This window comes from Macaca thibetana, chromosome 10 (genome assembly GCF_024542745.1).
Source record: "Macaca thibetana thibetana isolate TM-01 chromosome 10, ASM2454274v1, whole genome shotgun sequence".
Lineage (NCBI taxonomy): Eukaryota > Metazoa > Chordata > Mammalia > Primates > Cercopithecidae > Macaca > Macaca thibetana.
In genome coordinates this window covers 37709003-37727752 of record NC_065587.1, presented here as the reverse complement: position 1 = coordinate 37727752, position 18750 = coordinate 37709003, and the positions used below count along the sequence as shown (strand labels likewise).

Here is an 18750-nt window from a genome sequence, read left to right as displayed (position 1 = left end):
GTGTCCTCATCAGACCTGGGAGGCTCCGCAAACGCCGGAGGGGTCGGAGGAGCTGGGGGTCCCTGGACACCGGGTGGAACGGGCGGGGCGGCTGTCCTTGTGTTCGGGCAGCGAGGGCGCCGGCGAAAAGCGCGGGTGCAGCTGAGCGCTCCGCAGCCTTCGCGCTGTTCCTCCTGCTCCCGCTCCTAGGGACAAGGTCCCTCCTCGGTTCCGCCGGCGTATCTTCTGCACCTGCGCACTAGGCAGGGCTTGGCGCTGCCCAAGCCGAGAGGCCCCGGAAGTGGTCGGCCGCTTGCTACGCCCCGGAAGTGACGTGCTCTCCCGAGCCGGTGAGTGCGGGAGCGGGGAGCTTGGTCCCCGGGGGTGGTCGCGGCCCGGGTGCGAGGAGGGGCCTCGGCTTTGCCGCGGGGTACGGGGCCGCTGGGAGCGGGAGAGGCCCCGGCCTAGGAGCTGAGAAGCCTGGAGGGCTGCCGGGCTGCGAACCGCGGTGGGGAGCGGCGCCTTGCTCCCCAGTCCTGCCCCACTCTCTCCGCAGAGCCGCGTTTGGGGGTCGGAAGTCCTGTCAGCCACCCGCGTGCTTCTCTGTCACAGGGATGGGTGCCGCGTGTGAGTTCCGAGTCAAGTTGTTTAGGAATTTGCCTAAGTATTTGCCTAATACTTACGGCTGTAAGTATTAAACATTTTCTTCTGGAATTTTAAAGTGATTATTGGTAGTGTACAGTTGCACAAAACAACATAAATATATGCACATTTGGATGATAAAAATAAAGTTTTGTATTGTAAACGCTCCTCAAGGAGACGCATTGCCAGATAGTTCACTGTCCGTGGGTGGCTTTTGCCCTGTGAGAGCCGGTTATCCGTTCTGTTCCCGTTTACGTTCTCGTAGCTGCAGAAGCGGAGGAATGGCGTTCACGCAGACCTGTGGATGGGAATCAGGGAATTGTTGGGCAATGTCGCTGGAGAAATACCTTTCTTTTGTAAAGGGGTGGACCCATTTAAAAAAAAAATAGGAAAGGATAACTCATATTGTTTTAAACGCAAGTTCGTCCTCAGGCAGTTCTGTTTTAGCAGAGAGAACGTAGCAAAACTTGAGAAAATGGATTCCTTTGAAATTATCCTGGCCTTAGTCCCTTGGGAAGTCTATGTGTACGTGAACCTCAGTGGGAAGATTCCTGCGGTAAAATGCAGGTGTCAGCAACATGCCAGGGAGGCCAGAGGATACTGTGTGACTTTGGGCAAGTGACTTAACCTCTCTAAGTCTCAGCCTCCACTGCTTTAGATGGGCATAAAAAATGTAAAGTCAAGAATGAGGTTTCTGCTGAGCGCGGTGGCTCACACCTGTAATCCCAGCACTTTGGGAGGCCGAGTCGAGCCGATCATGAGGTCAGGAGTTCAAGACCAGCCTGGCCAACATGGTGAAACCCCATCTCTACTAAAAATACAAAAAAGTAGCCGGGTGTGGTGGCAGGCGCCTGTAATCCCAGCAACTTGGGAAACCGAGGCAGGAGAATCCCTTGAACCAGGGAGGTGGAGGTTGCAGTGAGCCGAGACTGCACCACCGTGCTCCAGCCCAGGCAACAGCGCGAGACTCTTTCTCAAATACATTTAAAAAAAAAAAATCATTTTTCATGCTCACAGGAGGATTTGAGGAGGGTTTATAAAGGGACCGTTTGCAAAGAGAGTATAGGTAAATGACGGTTGGTCCTTTATCCTGGAACTGTGTCAGTGGAGTTTCTACTCCTGGACGCCAAAGGATCAGGGAAGACAGCAGTACCAGGAGAGGGAAGAGTTGGACTGGAGGTGTAAGCCTCAATCTGAGTGGGCAAGGAGGTCCGTGTCCCAGCCTCCTGTTCCTGCCTCCGGTCTCTGGTAGAGGGCCAGGTCCCAGTAGGTTTTCCTAAGGGGCAGGCTCAGGCTCCTGACACACAGCACAGGGCAGGGTAGAAAGCTGGTCTGGAAAAGCAAGTGGAAGATAGCTCAGCATGCAGTATTACCCCTCGCAGGCTATTATTGTTAGGAATACATTTAAAAGTGGATATATTGGTCGGGCGTGGTGGCTCACACCTGTAATCCCAGCACTTTGGGAGGCCGAGGCAGGTGGATCACCTGAGGTCGGGAGTTCGAGACCAGCCTGGCCAACATGGTGAAACCCCGTCTCTACTAAAAATACAAAACGAGCTGGGTGTGGCGGTGGGTGCGCGGTGGAGGGTACTCGGGAGGCTGAGGCAGGTGGATCACTTGAACCCACGAGACGGAGGTTACAGTGAACCGAGGTCCCACCATTGCTCTCCAACCTGGGCTACAAGAGCGAAACTCTGCCTCAAAAAAAAAAAAATTGCCAGGCACGGTGGCTCACGCCTGTAATCCCAGCACTTTGGGAGGCCGAGGCGGTGGATCACCTGAGGTCAGGAGTTCAAGACCAGCCTGGCCAACATGGTGAAACCCCGTCTCTACTAAAAATACAAAAATTAGCCAGGCGTAGTGGCACGTGGCTGTAATCCCACCTACTCGGGAGGTTGATGCAGGAGAATCCCTTGAACCCGGGAGTGGGAGGTTGCAGTGATCTGAGATCACACCACTGCACAAATTAGCTGGGCGTGGTGATGGGTGCCTGTAATCCCAGCTTCTTGGGAGGCTGAGGCATGAGAATTGCTTGAACCCAGGAGGCGAAGGTTGCAGTGAGGTGAGATGATGCCATTGCACTCCAACCTGGGCGAGAGAGTGAGACTCCTGTCTCAAAAAAACTTTCTGTGATGAGGGCAGTGTTCTAATCTGTGCTGTCCCATATGGTACCCACTCGCGATGTGACCATGAGCACTTAGATGTTGCCTGAGGGACTGAGTTTTTACATTTTCATTAATGTTAGCCAAATGGCCACATTTGGCCAGTGGGGACTGTACTGGACAGGTCAAGGGCAGCCTTGTTGGAAGGAAGATAAAGACACCAAAGAGCGGCGTGAAACAGTGGGATTTGTTCATCCGGCAAGGGAGAGCCACAGCACTCAGCGGACCTCCAAAGAGAAATTGAAAGGGCAAACAGGAGGAAGCAAATTAGGCAAGATTGCGAGTTCAGGTCTCTGGTTGGCTTTGCGGCCTTCTCTGCGGTTGATCTTCAGGTTCCGTGTCACCCGCGGCAGGAAGTCTGGTTTCCAGAATATCCGGGCTGGATGGTGTAACGTCCCAGCAGGCTGAGCCGTGACTGTGCTTGTGTTGATGAGCCTGAGTCGTTTTTCCCCGGCCTGTTTTTATGCCCCACCCCTGACCCATCTGACAGCTCTGGGTTAAGTCTCTCCACCTGTCTGCCTCAGTTTCCGCAACTTTAAAATGAGGATGATGAAGGACTTCACAGTTTTATGAGGACTGAATGAGTTAATCCCTGAAAAATACTTAGAACAGTATTTTGCAAGTAGTGAGGTAGAGGTCTTGAAGGTTTATTGTTAAATGATTTTCAGGTACTTTTTGTATTTGGCACTGCCATAAATGGGGTTTTTTTCTTAATTTTAATTTACAGTTGTTTGCAGCTGGTATTTAAGAATACAATTGATTTTTTTATATTAGCCTGATAACCTGCCATCTTGCTCAGTCACCTTATTGTCTTCTTGTAGACTTCCTGGGGCTTTTTTTTTTTTTTTTTTTTTTTTTTGAGATGGAGTCTCGCTCTGTTGCCCAGGCTGGAGTGCAGTGACGTGATCTCGGCTCAGTGCAACCTCCGCCTCCCAGGTTCAAGCGATTCTCATGCCTCAGCCTACCGAGTAGCCGGGACTACAGGCGCCCGCCACCACGCCCCACTAATTTTTATATTTTTGGTAGAGATGGGGTTTCACCATGTTGGCCGGGCTGGTCTCGAACTCATGATCTCAAATGATCTGCCCACCTCGGCCTCCCAAAGTGCTGGGATTACAGGCGTGAGCCACCGTGCCCGGCCTTCCCTGGGATTCTCTATGGAACTCTGTCCTCTCTTCTGTAAACAGGGACAGTTTTATTTCTTCCTTTTTTCCTTTCTTTTTTTTTTCCCTTTTATTTCAGTGTGTGAAAGGACATTGTTGCATTGGAATGGTGCATGTGGAGGCCCTTTTTCTCCATCGTGGGAGGGAACCGTTCAGTCTTTCTTCATTAAGTGCGATTAGCTATAGGCCCCATGTAGTGCCCTTATCAGGGCGAAGATGTTCCCGTCTCTTCCCAGTTTGCTGAGATGTTTTGTTTTCCTCCTCGTGAGTGGGTGTGGAGACGGTGGTACCACCTGTTGATACACAGAAGTGCCTGGGCTGAGTTTCGACTGCTTGATGTGGCCTTGTGTTGAGATTACCCCTACTAGGTCTTGATGTGTGATCCTTTCTGAACTGCTGGATTCAATTGGGTGATATTTTGTTAAGAGTTATTTGCATCTATGTTCATGAGAGGTATGGTCTATAATTTTATTTTTTCATAGTGTCAGGTTTTGGTGCTAGCCTCATAGGATGAGTTGGATAGTGATCTCACTTCCTCTATTTTCCGAAAAAGTGTGTAAGATTGGCATTGTTTCTTCCTGGAATGTTACATGGAATTTACCAGGAAAACAAGCCGAGCTAGAGTTTTCCTTTGGGGAGTGTTTTTTAATAACAAATTTAACTTCTTGAGTAGATACAGGGCTATTTTAGGTTGTTTATTCTTGTGTTTCTTTAATAAGTTGCCTTGTTCAAGAAATGTGTCCATTTCATGTAAGTTGAATTTGTTACTGAATTTGCTGGCGTAAAGTAGTTCCTAGCATTCTCTTGCCCTTCTGCTGTCTGTAAGGTGTGTGCTGATAACCCGTCGAACATTCTGACAGTGGAGATTCGTGCTCTCTTGTTTTCCGGATCAGGCTAGCTAGAGGTGTGTTAGCTTGTCTCTTCAGTGAGCCTGTTTTTTCCCGTTACGTCTTACTGTTGTCTCTTTGTTTTCTTCTGCTCTGTATGATTCTCCTCCTTCTACTCCATGCTTACTTTGCTCTTTCTGGTTTCTTGATTTGGAGCCTTAGGTTACTGATTTTAGATCTTTCTGCTTTACCAAGGTAACCATTAGAACTGTAAGTTTCCTTCTAAACACTGCTTTAGCTGCATCTCTTAAATTCTGGTATTTCGTGGTGGCGGGTGCCTGCAGTCCCAGCTACTCAGGAGGCTGAGACAGGAGAATGGCGTGAACCTGGGAGGCGGAACTTGCAGTGAGCTGAGATCGCGCCACTGCACTCCAGCCTGGGCGACAGAGCGAGACTCTGTCTCAAAAAAAAAAAAAATTCTGGTATTTTGCATTTTCATTATCATTCAGTTCAAAACATTTTCCAGTTTCTCTTTTGATTTCTTCTCTGACCTGTGGATTATTTAGAAGAAGCTTGTTTAATTTGCAGGTTTCCTAGATATTTTCTAGCTATTGACTTCCAATTTAATTCTGAGAATATTCCCTGTGGTTGGCATTCATATACTTCCCACCCCTCCAAAGCCACAGGAGCTCTGTCACCCATGCTGGACTGCAGTGAGTGGTGTGATCACAGTTCACTGCAGCCTCCAACTCTTGGGCTTAAGTGACCCTCCCACCTTAGCCTCCTAAGTAGCTGGTATTATAGGCATGCACCACCATGTCCAGCTAATCAGCTAATTTTCTTTCTTTTTTTTTTTTTTGGTGGACACAAGGTCTCACTATTTTGCCCAGGCTGTTCTCGAATTCCTGGCCTCAAGTTATCCTCCCGCCTTGGGCCTCCCAAACTGCTGGGATTACAGGTGTGAGCCACTGCACCCAGCCTTTCTGTATACTTTAAATAATCTCTAGATTATTTATAGTATAATACAATGTAAATGCTTTGTAAATAGCTGTTATACTTTATTTTTTAAATTTAAAAAAATTGTTGTATTATTACTGTTTTGTTTGTTTTCCGGATATTTTTGAGCTGAGGTTTGTTGACTCCACAAAACCGGAGGGCTGACTGTATATGATTTCTTTTAAATGTATTGAGACTTCTTTTATGACACATCTTATGGTCTGTTTTGGTGAATATTCCACCTGCACCTGAAAATAGAGTATATTTTACAGTTGTTGAATGTACTGTTATATAAATGTCAACTAGATAAATATTTTGATAGTATTGTTCAGATTTTGTATCTTTACTGTTTTTCTATTTTTAGACATAGGGTCTCAGGCCAGGTGTGGTGCTTGTAATCTCATGCTTGTAATCTCAGCACTTTGGGAGGCCAAGACAGGAGGATCGCTTGAGACCAGGCTGGGTAACTGGGAGACCCCGTCCCTGCAAAAAAATTTTAGAAGTTAGGCACAGTGGCACTTACCTGTATCCCCAGCTACTCGGGAGGCTGAGGCAGGAGGATCTCTTTAGCACAGGAAGTCAAGGCTGTAAGGAGCTGTGATTATGTCACTGCACTCCAGCTTGGGTGACAGAGTGAGACCCTGTCTCAAAAAAAAAAAAAAAAGGGTCTCGTTCTCTTGTTATTGCTCAGGCTGGAGTGCGGTGGCGTATTCACAGCTCACAGCAGCTTTGAATTCTTGGGCTCAAGTGATCCTCCCGCCTCAGCCTCCCAAGGAGCTAGGTCTACAGGGGTGCGCCACCATGCCCAGCTAATTCCTTCAGTAGAGATGGAGGTCTTGCTATTTTGCCGAGGCTGGTCTCGAACTCATGGGTTCAAGAGTTCTTCCCGCCTTGGCCTCCCACAGTTCTGGGATTACAGCCAGGAACTGCTGTGCCCAGCTGGCTCTTTTTAATCTACTTTGTCAGCCTCTGCCTTTTAATTACAATTTGTACACGTGAACATTTAATGAAATGATGTATATGGTTAGATTTAGATGCACTTTTATTATTGCTTTCCTGTTTGTCCCCTCTGTTTTTTGTTGTTTGTTCTTTTTCTTCTGAATTGTTGGGCTCGTTCTGAGCATTTCATTTATCTGTTGGCTTCTCGGATCTGTGTCTTTGTGTTGTGTCTTAGTCATTGCCCTGGAGGTTCCAGTCTGCACACCTCTTAGCCTTCACTGTCTGCTCAGAGTTCATACTGTGCCCCTCACAGAAACGTGGGGACCTTGCAGTCATCTGGGTCCCTTGAATCCCCTCCTGACCTTTCTGTTGCCTTTCATGTGTATTACCTCTATGCGCGTTGGAAGCCCACTACACAATATTTTTTTTGTCTAAAGTCTTACATATTTAAGAACTCCTAAGAGGAAAACAATAGTATTTTATATTTACCATTCCTGTTGCTCTCCCTTCCCTCCTCAAGATCCAGGCTTCCCTCTGGTATCATTTTCCTTCAACCCGAGGAACTTTCTTGAGCGTTCCTCATACAGCAGGTATATTAGTGACAAACTGTGTTCGTTTTCTGCCATCTGAGAATCTTTATTGCACCTTCCTTTCTGAAAGAGATTTTCCCCGCGTATAGAATGCCTCGGTGCCTCTTTTCTTCAAGCACTTAAAAATATCCTACATAATGGTAAAAAGCAGGGTGGATCCTGGCCTGGGTCCTGGAAGAGAAGGATGCTCTTGGGAAACTGCTGAGCCCTGAGCCCCACCTGGAGCTCAGTTAGTAGCAGTGGAGGCCACACAGGTGCGGCTGTGGGGGACACTGGGGAGGAAGTCCACGGGAATGCCTTTGCACCTTGTCCACAAATCTAAAACCATCTCAAAATCGGCGGTCCTTTAAAATATATTTACAGGAAGGATATCAAGGGGAGGGTGTCCCATGGACAGGTGGGCCGGCATGGGAACTCAACCAGTCGGGGAACAGAGACCTGCCGAAGAATGGGGAGCTCTGGGAGCAGGCGGGGAGGTGGAGCTGTGGGCATGTCCCAGTAGGGGTTGAGCAGCTCCATAAATATCTTAAAGGGCACGGAGGCACAGTTTCTTATAGTCAGAGAATGGAGTTAGCAGGACCACAAGAGAAAATTAGAATGAGCCCAGAGTGCTGAGTTGGGAATGAGGACGTCCTGCTCACAGCTGGCCTGCTGCTTCCTGTGTCAGGGCCGGCCCGGAGTCAGGAGAGGCTGAGGAAGCCGGGATTGACAGCTGGCCTGCCGCCTCCTGTGGGATTGACAGCTGGCCTGCCGCCTCCCGTGTCAGGGCCGGCCCGGAGTCAGGAGAGGCTGAGGAAGCCGGGGTTGGGACGCAGACTCTCCTGAGGGGAGAGGTGCTGCTGGGACTGGGGCCCACGTGGGAGGGTATGGGGAGGGGCTGTTGGTCATGGCCAGTCTCGATGGCACCCTGGTTCTGGAGGGGACACAATTGTCTGTAGGAAACACACATGGAAGGTTCTGGGTATAGGGAAGTCCAGTCGGCGACTGACTCAAGTGATTCCGGAGGAAGTTCTTTGTACTCTTCTTCCAGCTTTTCTGTGATTGCCTCAGAATTAAAGCAGAATGGCCAAGGACCCCGCAGAGGTAGTGACCCCCCAAAGGAGGTGGCACCTTTTGGAGGAGTGAGGCCGGGGATAGGGAGGCGTCCGAGGCACTGTGAGGGAGGAGGCGGGCGGTGTCCCCTCGTTGTGCTCCCGCGCTGGCCTCGTGTTGAGTTTTCAGCCATCCACTGGGGCCCCTTCTGTACACACCTCTCGTAGTCAGGACGGGGAGCGCCTTGTAAGGTCCCTCCTGTGGGACCTGCTGAAGAATGGGGAGCTCTGGAAGCAGGAGGGCATTTGTGCTCATGGTGAAGGGAGGGGCTGTCCTCTCCTGGAGGGCAGGGTCAGCGACTTCCTCACTGTGCCCTTGGCACTGGCAAGGTAGCTCGCTGTCATGAGCGGTGGAATGAGTGAGTGACGGCTTAAATGAGGCTTTGAGAGTGACAGTAGCTGGCACTTAGAGTCTGCAGCTGTGCCGACCCTGCCGCCCCAGGGGTGTTTCCACCCACACCGCACATCAGGCACCAAGTGTGTGGGTTTTCTACACCAACAATTCGCCCGTCCTCTGCAGACACCAGCCAGGCATCCTGTAATTCAGTTCACTCTGACCCTGCCGTGGTGATCACGGACCCCGGGGTTAGGGGCTCAGTCACACCAACCCGCCCCCCACTTCAGATGTTGACCGCAAGTAGTGGGTCCCTGGGGTACCCACACTTCTGTCCATCTTGCTATACACTGGGGGTTCCTATGACCCCTTCAGGTTTGATGATTTACGGGAGTGGCTCACAGAACTCAGGAAGGCACTTAGTTTGCATTGCCAGTTTACTATAAAGGATGCCACAGCAGGCACAGGTGGGCAGCTGGGTGAGGAGGGGCACGGGCGAGGCCCAGAGGGTCCTGAGCACAGGAGCCTTTGTACCCAGGGAGTTCTGTGGCTGCCCTCACAGCACAGGGATGAGTTCACCAAACTGAAAGCTTTCCCAAGCCCCTAGTTCAAGGATTTCCATGGAGGCCTCGTCATGGAGACATGATCAGTTATGAACTCAGCCTCCAGCCCCTCTCCCCTGTTTGGAGGGTGGGGGTGGGGCTGAAAGGCCCAGGCTTCTCATCATGGCTTGGTCTTTATGATGACCAGCCCCCTCCCAAGGCCATCCAGGAGCCCACCAAGAGGTGCCTCATTAGAACAGAAGACTGCTGTCACCCGGGAAGTCCAAGGGATTTAGGAGCTCTGCACCAGGCACCCCTATCACCCCTGTCACTCAGGAAATTACCAGTGTTCTGAGAGCTGTGTGTCAGGAGCCAGGAGCAGAGGCCAAGTGGACACTTCTCATTCTGTCAGTGCCACAGCCAGGGCTGCTGTTGTGCAGCCATGTGGATCAGCTCAGCCCGTCCTCACCCAGCCCTGTCCTTACAAGTGAGGAGGCTGAGGCCACACAGGTGCGTGGCCTTCCCTTAGAGTTGCTTTCCAGAGCCTGGTGCTTAGCCGCTATGCTCCATGGTTAATATTCTTGTGTTCCAGTATAACAACTTGAAAATTACACAAGATAACACTGTTGATAACATTTGAATAAATGGGTGTTTTTCAAGAAATTTTGACTTGCACTTCAGATTTCCTTTTTAATATTTTCGTTGAGCAGATACTTGCTATTCCATAAGAGGATATGTCCAGTGTTGTGGAAGATTTAATGTTTTAAATCCTTTGTACAGAAATCCTGCTCCCAAGTCACAGATAGGCTGACGGGTCAGAGGACAAGACGTGACCCAGGGCCGAGACGGTGAGTGACCAGGAGAGTCAGACTCATCAGTTCACTTGTTTGTTTGAGAAACGTGCATGGAGACCTGCTGCATGAGACCCTCCTCTTCCGTTTCTGTTTCATGCCCAGGGTTAAACCAAGCATCTCATTTTGCCAATCTGACTTCTGTAGGGGCCATGTCACCTGCAAGGCTTTTCTCAGCAAGATTGAGGACCGTGTTTGAGGACGTGGGGCATTGGGCTTTGTCCACACGGGCTGGCCTCAAGTCCAGCCGGCAACTGCCACAGCAGGCTTCTCCCAGGCTGCTCTCGGTCGGCTGTGCGGACCACGCCAAGCGTCAGGAACTCCCGGGGAAGAAGCCGCTCTCTGAGAAAAAGCTGGTGAGACTTCTGGAGTCAGAGCAGCTTGCCTGTCTCCTCCTCAGAAGGCACAGGGTGTGGTTTTGGGTCCTCCTCTTGATCTCATCTCTGTGATCTTGGTGATGGGGCATGTGGAGCTTCCTGAAAATGGTGGGGTGAAACGCAGGCCTGTGTGCGAAATCCCACGCTCAGCAGATCCCAGCAGGCTGGGAGAGGCGCTGGATGCTTGGAAAGCTGTGATACAGGCTGCTCATTTTACCATGAGCTTGTGTATCTTACATGTATGTTACATATATCCTTTAATATGTGTGGCTATTTCTTAAAACAAATGTGGGGGCTGGGTGTGGTGGCTCATGCCTGTTATCCCAACACTTTGGGAGGCTGAGGCAGGCGGATCACTTGAGGTCAGGAGTTCGAGACCAGCCTGGCCAACATGGTGAAACCCTGTCTCTACTAAAAAAAAAAAAAAAAAAAATTTTAAATAAATAAATAAAAATAAAACAAGTCAGGGCAATAGACCCTCCATTTTATGGTTCTTTAAGCCTTACAAGTTTTTCTTGTTCTGTTTACCAAAACCTCCTATTTAAAACATGAATTGTCTCTAATAAATTCAAGAAAATGCACATTTATGACTCCCTTCATTTCCTCCTGAATGGAGGGGCTTTAGATAAGCATTACTGGGACAAACCGCACTTCCAGTGGAAAAGCTGCTTTGGTGGGATGTGTGCTCAAATAGCTGAAGTGTCTGCACAGGCTTGTCTCATCCCCAGCGGAGAAAGTGAGCCGAGGTTTTGTCCTCCGTGTAGTGCTCACCAGTGGGGCTTTCTTCCCTGTCTGGTGGATTTTGCTTGCGTTGGCACATGACGGCATTACATATTGAGATTTGGAAATAGCAGTTCATGGTTTTTCCACATGGTGGTGCCAAAGAATCTTAAAATGTTTGTATATTTTCTTTTAAAAAAAAAAAAACAAAAAAGCTGCATTTGAGGAGTATTAGATGGGAGTGCAGAGGCAGCAGCCCTGGGACAGGGCTAGGGCGCATCTGTCCGTGCACATGGGCAGAAACCAGGCGTCCTCCCCAGGGTGTGGTGAGGTTGCAGCACCCTGGGCCGCGGGAGCTGACCCTCCTGTGGTAGGAGCTGTTGTGTGTTGAACAGTATCCTGGTTGGTTCTCTCTTTATCCAGATTGTACCTACCTTAGTGACCTAAAGAACAACTTTCCTGGCCGGGCGTGGTGGCTCACGCCTGTAATCCCAGCACTTTGGGAGGCCGAGGCGGGCGGATCACAAGGTCAGGAGATCGAGACCACGGTGAAACCCCGTCTCTACTAAAAATACAAAAAATTAGCCGGGCGCGGTGGCGGGCGCCTGTAGTCCCAGCTACCAGGAGGCTGAGGCAGGAGAATGGCGTAAACCCAGGAGGCGGAGCTTGCAGTGAGCCGAGATCGCGCCACTGCACTCCAGCCTGGGCGACAAAGCGAGACTCCGTCTCAAAAAACAAAAAAAAAAAAAAAAGAAAATACAAAAAATTAGCCGGGTGTGGTGGCGGGCACCTGTAGTCCCAGCGACTCGGGAGGCTGAGGTGGGAGAATGGCGTGAACCCAGGAGGCGGAGCTTGCAGTGAGAGATTGCACCACTGCACTCCAGCCTGGGCGACAGAGCGAGACTCTGCCAAAAAAAAAAAAAAACTTTCCCTCCAGCGAGGGGCTCAGTTTGCATCACGACATTTTTTAAATGAGTGCTGTTTTCGTCAGGCCCCAGAAAATACTCTTTCTTCAGAGTCGAAAGCCTGGTAATTGTCCAGGAACGACTCTAACTCCTTGTTTCCCTGTCGCATCCTGGGAAACTGGAACTTTCTAAGAGTAAAGATCTATGATTTCAGGAATGGGTTTTTTTTTTTTTTAATGGAAAAACACATTATTTAAGGACTATTTCCTAAACAAGATGTGGGTTTTTTAGGTTAAAAATGCTGATTTTTGTTGTTGGTGGTTTTAAATCAGTCTCACCCAGAATAAGAAATGCTGAATTTTTGAAGTGTAGGTTCACACAGAATACTTACATCTGCATTGTGGGTTTACCTTGGTCTACAAATGCTACTGACTTGTGGGAACTGTTTTTTTTCTTTGGATTTTAGAAGCGATTAGCAGTATTAGTGTCATTAACCTGTAATTGTAATAGGCTGTCGTAAATGGAAGAGGCACATCTCAAATGGATGTATGGTCTCGTGAAAGGACCTCGGAGTGTTGAGATGATGTGGGATACTTGTGCTCTCTGTAGAAAAGGTATTTTGTGGACTGTCGGAGAGTGCTTGTCTGTGGAGGAAACGGAGGCGCCGGGGCAAGCTGCTTCCACAGTGAGCCCCGCAAGGAGTTTGGAGGCCCCGATGGAGGGGACGGAGGCAACGGCGGACACGTCATTCTGAGAGGCAGGTGCCCTGGGGCAGTGCGGGCAGGGCTGGGGAGAGGCTGAGGCGGGAGGATCACTTGAGCCTGTAAGTTCAAGGCCAGCCTGGACAATATAGCAAGACCGTGTCTTTTTTTTTTTTTGGTCTCAAGGTTTGTGGATCTACAAAAAATTTTTGAAAAAATTAGCCAGAGGTGATAGCGTCCACCTGTGGTCCCAGCTACTCAGGAGGATTGCTGGAACTCAGAAGTTCAAGGCTGCAGTGAGTCGTGATCACACCACTGCACTCCAGCATGGGTGACGGAGCAGTACCCTGTCGGAAAAAAAAAGGAAAAATTTTTAAACCCAGCTAGGCGCAGTGGCTCAACCCTGTTATCCTAGCACTTTGAGAGGCCAAGGTGGGGGATCACTTGAGCCTAGGCGTTTGAGACCAGGCTGGGCAACATAGTGAGACCCTGTCTCTTAAAAAATAAAAATAATAACCAGATGTGGTGGCACACACTGATAGTCCCAGCTACTCGGGGCTGAAGCAGGAGGATGGCTTGAGCCTAGGAGGTCAAGGCTGCAGTGAGCTCCGATTATGCCACTGCACTCCAGCCTGGCCAACAGAGGAAGACCCTGTCTCAAAAAAATAAACAAAAAAAACCCCTGATGTATGGATATCATTTTTATAAATTATATGGATATTCAGCCAGACACAGTGGCTCACAGCTGTAATCCCAGCACTTTGGGAGGCCAAGGTGAGGGTATCGCCTGAGGTCAGGAGTTCGAGACCAACCTGGCCAACATGGTGAAACCCCGTCTCTACTAAAATACAAAAAACAAATTAGCTGGGTGTGGTGGCGGGCACCTGTAATCCCAGCTACTCGGGAGGCTGAGGCAGGAGAATTGCTTGAGCCTGGGAGATGGATGTTGCAGTGAGCCAAGATCATGCCACTGCACTCCAGCCTGGCCGACAGAGCAAGATTCTGTCTAAAAAAAAAAAAAAAAAAAAAGCAACTTTGAACATGTTTTGTTTTGTTTTTTAATTTCAGGAGCCCAGAGTTTCCTGTCAGGGAACCTGACGTGCCGGTCGCGTGAAAGCACGAGGCCTGTGCGGTGGTCTCTGTGGGTGCTGCCAGCTGCTGGTTTTATTCACACTCACTCAGCATAGACGCAGAGTGAGCTGGGAATGAAGCATTCACAACAAAGTCATAGAATATAACTACTTTAAAAAATGAGAAATTTAAACATTTTCAGAAATGATAGCACATTTTGAAGGAAAATAAGAATTTCACTTTAAAAAAATGACACTGCTGGTTCTGTAACTTCTGCTGCAGCCTCACTCCTCGCTTCCATACGTATTTTTAAGGTTCTTAAACTGGACCCAGAGACGTCAGCAATAGGCCGTGGTTGCCGTAACACAAAGGGACTGAGATTCTTGTTCTCGCTTTAGTTGACCAGCAAGTCAAGTCCCTGTCATCGGTCCTGTCGCAGTACCAGGGTTTCAGTGGAGAAGACGGCGGCAGTAAAAACTGCTTCGGGCGCAGTGGCGCCGTCCTCTACGTCCAGGTGAGCCGAGACTGCCAGAGCTGGCCCTGTCCCTGTTGTTCTGGATCATCCGGCTCCTGGGGGCCACTGTGTGACCCACGGGGCCCCTGTGACTTGACACCCACAGCCAGGAAGCAGCACAGTGGAAGCAGAGGCTGGCAGACAGCGGGAAAGCAGCCCCACCCCTCGAAGCAACCCCAGACAGGCATTTGTACCAGGGTCGCACTACGTGCATGTCTAGTGAAAGACTCATGAGGCCGGGCGCAGTGGCTCACGCCTGTAATCCCAGCACTTTGGGAGGCCGAGGCGGGCGGATCACAAGGTCAGGAGATCGAGACCATGGTGAAACCCCGTCTCTACTAAAAATAGAAAAAATTAGCCGGGCGCAGTGGCGGGCGCCTGTAGTCCCAGCTGCTCGGGAGGCTGAGGCAGGAGAATGGTGTGAACCCGGGAGGCGGAGCTTGCAGTGAGCCGAGATTGTGCCACTGCACTCCAGCCTGGGCGACAGAGCAAGACTCCGTCTCAAAAAAAAAAAAAAAAAAGACTCATGAAATGATTCTCTTCTAAAAAGAGGGAGCCCACGGCACGCACACTTCCTCTGCCTCTGGCCCCATGAATCGCCCTCTGACTGAGGGAGGCCACTGGCACCCAGCGGGCCTGCATCTCCTTTGTGAACTGTTTCACTCTTCTCTTAGATTAGCTGTTTTCCGGTTGCTTCAGTTCACCCTAATGTTTTAGAAACACTATTTGAAAAAGCCCTTTGTGTAGTCAGAAGGGTGTGTACCCAGCCCCATGAAACCTCTGGAGCTCTGGGACCTTCTCCTTGTACTCCAGAGCCGTCAGCAGAGGTGAGTGGGGCGGGCAGCCACCCGGCACAGTCTGCTCTTCTTTCCTTAGCACTTGCTTCAGGAATGGGTTAAGGCCACCTGTCCTCACTGCTCATAGAGCTCAGCTGATGAGCGCCTGCTGTTTCCCAGGTCCCCGTAGGCACGCTGGTGAAGGAGGGAGGCAGAGTCGTGGCCGACTTGTCTCGCGTGGGAGACGAGTACATCGCCGCACTGGGCGGGGCAGGAGGGAAAGGCAACCGCTTCTTCCTGGCCAACGACAACCGTGCCCCTGTGACCTGTACCCCTGGACAGCCAGGACAGCAGCGAGTTCTCCACCTAGAGCTCAAGACGGTGGCTCACGCCGGGATGGTAGGTGTCCCCACTGCCAACAGCATCTGCACACACTGAACTCTAGAAAATCCACTGTTCTCGATGGGGATTTGCCAGTGGCCTAGAAGAGAACAGCTGTGCGGCTCACCTTTTTCCCACCTGTACACTGCTGACTTCCCTCTTTCCCCCAGGTGGGATTCCCCAATGCCGGGAAGTCCTCACTGCTCCGGGCCATTTCAAACGCCAGACCCGCCGTGGCTTCCTACCCGTTCACCACCCTGAAGCCCCATGTCGGGATCGTCCACTATGAAGGCCACCAACAAATAGCAGGTAGAACTTCCAGAATTCTCCCAAAGGTTACGTTTAAATGACATAATTCAGAAAAATAATGATGTAACTCTTAAATTTAGCTTTCTGTTTAAAATGTAGCATTGTTGACCGGATGTGGTGGCTCACCCCTGTAATCCCAGCACTTTGGGAGGCTGAGGCAGGTGGATCACGAGGTCAGGAGATTGAGACCATCCTGGCTAACACGGTGAAACCCTGTCTCTACTAAAAATATTCCACTAAAAATACAAAAACCTAGCCGGGCGTGGTGGCGGGCACCTGTAGTCCCAGCTACTCAGGAGGCTGAGGCAGGAGAATGGCGTGAACCCGGGAGGCAGAGCTTGCAGTGAGCCAAGATCGTGCCACTGCACTCCAGCCTGGGTGACAGAGCGAGACTCCATCTCAAAAAAAAAAAAAGAAATTCCAGCCCTGAGGACAGTATTTCTTCCCACTCTGTCTGTGCCCCTCTTTCATCTGTGGAAGCTCAGCAGCATCACAACATGTGACTTAAAAGCTTTCCTTGTGCCGTTTGAGAGAATAAAACTTTTTCCCAGAAGACAATGTACCCATTAAAAATAGTAAGCCTGCTGGTAAGGTTATTTGGACGGCACTTTTTATTTGCAGAGTACTCTACAGTGATTTCTGTCAGTAATCAGATTATTAGTAGAGTACAGGCAGCCATTTTCCTCTTTTTTGAATCCTATTTGAAGCAGAAAGAGAAGGTATTAAATGTTCCCTACTAGATGGACCCATCGCCATGCCGGTCTCCCAGACATCTCCCAGCACTGAATTCCTCGGGTGTCAGTTGGCCCAATGAATCACCCAGGTGCTAAATCAAATGGCTTCAGTTCAAGGTGGTCCTTGAAAGGAAAGTGTTAGAACTCAGGAAATCCAGCCTCCGCAGTGGGCTCCAGGCCTTCCCTCCCAGACTCGAGATGGAAGGCGCTCTTGGTGCTGGCTGGGCCGAGTGGTCACCTCGTGTGCCCCTGTCTTCCCTGCAGTGGCCGACATCCCTGGCATCATACGAGGCGCCCACCAGAACAGGGGTCTGGGGTCCGCCTTCCTCAGGCACATCGAGCGCTGCCGCTTTCTCTTGTTCGTGGTGGATCTTTCTCAGCCTGAGCCATGGACTCAAGTTGACGATTTAAAATATGAACTGGAGATGTATGAAGAGGGCCTGTCTGAGAGGCCCCACGCAATCATTGCAAATAAGATTGACCTCCCTGAAGCCCGAGCCAATCTGTCCCAGCTCCGGGATCACTTGGGACAGGAGGTCATTGCGCTGTCAGCGCTGACTGGTGAAAACCTGGAGCAGCTGCTGCTGCACCTGAAGGTGCTGCATGACGCCTACGTGGAGGCCGAGCTGGGCAAGGGCCGCCAGCCGCTCAGGTGGTAGCCATGCCAGAGCGGGGTCGCCTCTGGGCCTCCCTGTCTGAGCAAACCTGGGTGTGAACGAGGTGGCTTTGAATGCATAAAGAAAGTGCCTTGTGGACACATGGGAGTTGTGGTGCTTCTGGGTCTCTGGGGCCCCGCCTGCTGGCCTGGGATGTCCTCAGGTGGGGGAGCATTCTGTGCCCCCAGCCCGCCTGCCCTCCGTATTTCCTGCGTCTGTCAGCGTGCGCCCCCAGCCCGCCTGCCCTCCGTATTTCCTGCGTCTGTCAGCGTGCGCCCCCAGCCCGCCTGCCTTCTGTATTTCCTGTGTCTGTCAGCCTGTGCTGACTGATTAGCCAGTTGGCTCCTTTGTGCTGATTAACACCCCTAATGAGGGGTTGGGGTGCCCATGACAGGGTAGCCCTGCCGCTGACTCGGGTCTGCGCCGTGCACGCATGGACTCCTGGGTGAGCTCAGCAGAACCGCACGGCCAGAGCCCCAGGTCAGAGGTGCAGACCTGGGTTCTCAGCACAGTGCCCGTCACGCTTCCATGGCTCGCTACGGAGAGAGACCTCTGGATCCACATTGGGGTTGGGTCTGGCCCATTGTCCAGCAGCCCTACAGTACAGCAAGCCCAGGCACCAGTGTCTCAGGGAGGCTCACTGCTGCACAAGGGGTGGGGCCGGGGACGCAAGTGCAGGCAGAGCAGCGCAGGCAGCTGTGTGCTTTTCTCCATCAGCCGTCTGAGAAGAGCAGTGAGGCCAGCTTCTTCCTGTCCTTCAGAACGCTGCGCTGTGCTCGGTGGGAGCCAGGAAGCCTCAGGCTTCACGACTGAATGCACCCAATATCCGACCCAGCTACGTGTTTCTGGCTGGGCTGCCGTGTGCACAGCAAGTTAACTAAAGGGGGTGTGGGCCATGGAACTGTCAGCGTTATTCCCGGAAGGCAGCCGTGGCCTAGGCAGGGTGTAGTGAGGAGTGGAAGGAGACATGTGCCTAGAAATGTGGGACGGAATTTCCACTCGGCTCCGTTTGCTGGGGATTTAAAGAGAATTCTTGTGCTGCGCCAGGCAGTTGCCAAGCCGAAGGGAGACGATGGGCATCCCTTGGTGGGACGGCAGCTAAGGGGGCCTTGCGTTTGCCCCTCGAGGCTGCCGCATCACCTTTTCTGTCCATAGTTTAAGTCTTTGCCGTCAGGGATTGATGCATCCGAGCCAGGCCCATGCCTGGTGTCTCCCTGACTGCAGAGGGGCCACAGGGCAAGGACAGCTCAGCTGCTGGCAGCCTGCCTGTCCCATAGACGCCCTCCAAGTAGTCTCCGACCTCTGACATGTCCCTGAGGGACCCCTAAGAAAGAAAGTGGAGGGGACACTCCAGAGGCTGACGTGGGAGGATCGCGTGAGCCTGGGAGGTCGAGGCTGCAGTGAGCTGTGATTGCACCACTGCACCCCAGCCTGGGTGACAGAGCGAGACCCTGTCTCAAAAAAAAAGAAAAAGAAAAACAGAGCATCCT

At 51.0% G+C, this 18750-nt stretch overlaps 2 protein-coding genes across 6 annotated transcripts in view; one reads left to right on the top strand and one right to left on the bottom strand.

The window, feature by feature from the left end:
• The window catches only part of PSMA7 (proteasome 20S subunit alpha 7), a 189055-nt gene that overhangs the window by 47784 nt on the left and 122521 nt on the right, over nucleotides 1-18750 (bottom strand). The window lies entirely within an intron of this gene.
• MTG2 (mitochondrial ribosome associated GTPase 2) lies at nucleotides 254-17362 on the top strand. Of its 3 annotated transcripts, none has more exons than XM_050745105.1 (8): nucleotides 272-329; nucleotides 10046-10113; nucleotides 10264-10472; nucleotides 12728-12875; nucleotides 14289-14404; nucleotides 15361-15579; nucleotides 15732-15870; nucleotides 16869-17362. In XM_050745105.1, exons 3-8 carry the CDS (start codon nucleotides 10269-10271, stop codon nucleotides 17261-17263), a joined length of 1221 nt encoding a protein of 406 aa, XP_050601062.1. In that variant the 5' UTR covers nucleotides 272-329; nucleotides 10046-10113; nucleotides 10264-10268; the 3' UTR covers nucleotides 17264-17362. The 3 variants fall into 3 exon arrangements, with proteins under 3 accessions (XP_050601063.1, XP_050601062.1, XP_050601064.1); XM_050745107.1 differs by lacking the exon at nucleotides 272-329 and adding an exon at nucleotides 518-666; XM_050745106.1 differs by lacking the exon at nucleotides 10046-10113 and having other exon boundaries at nucleotides 254-329.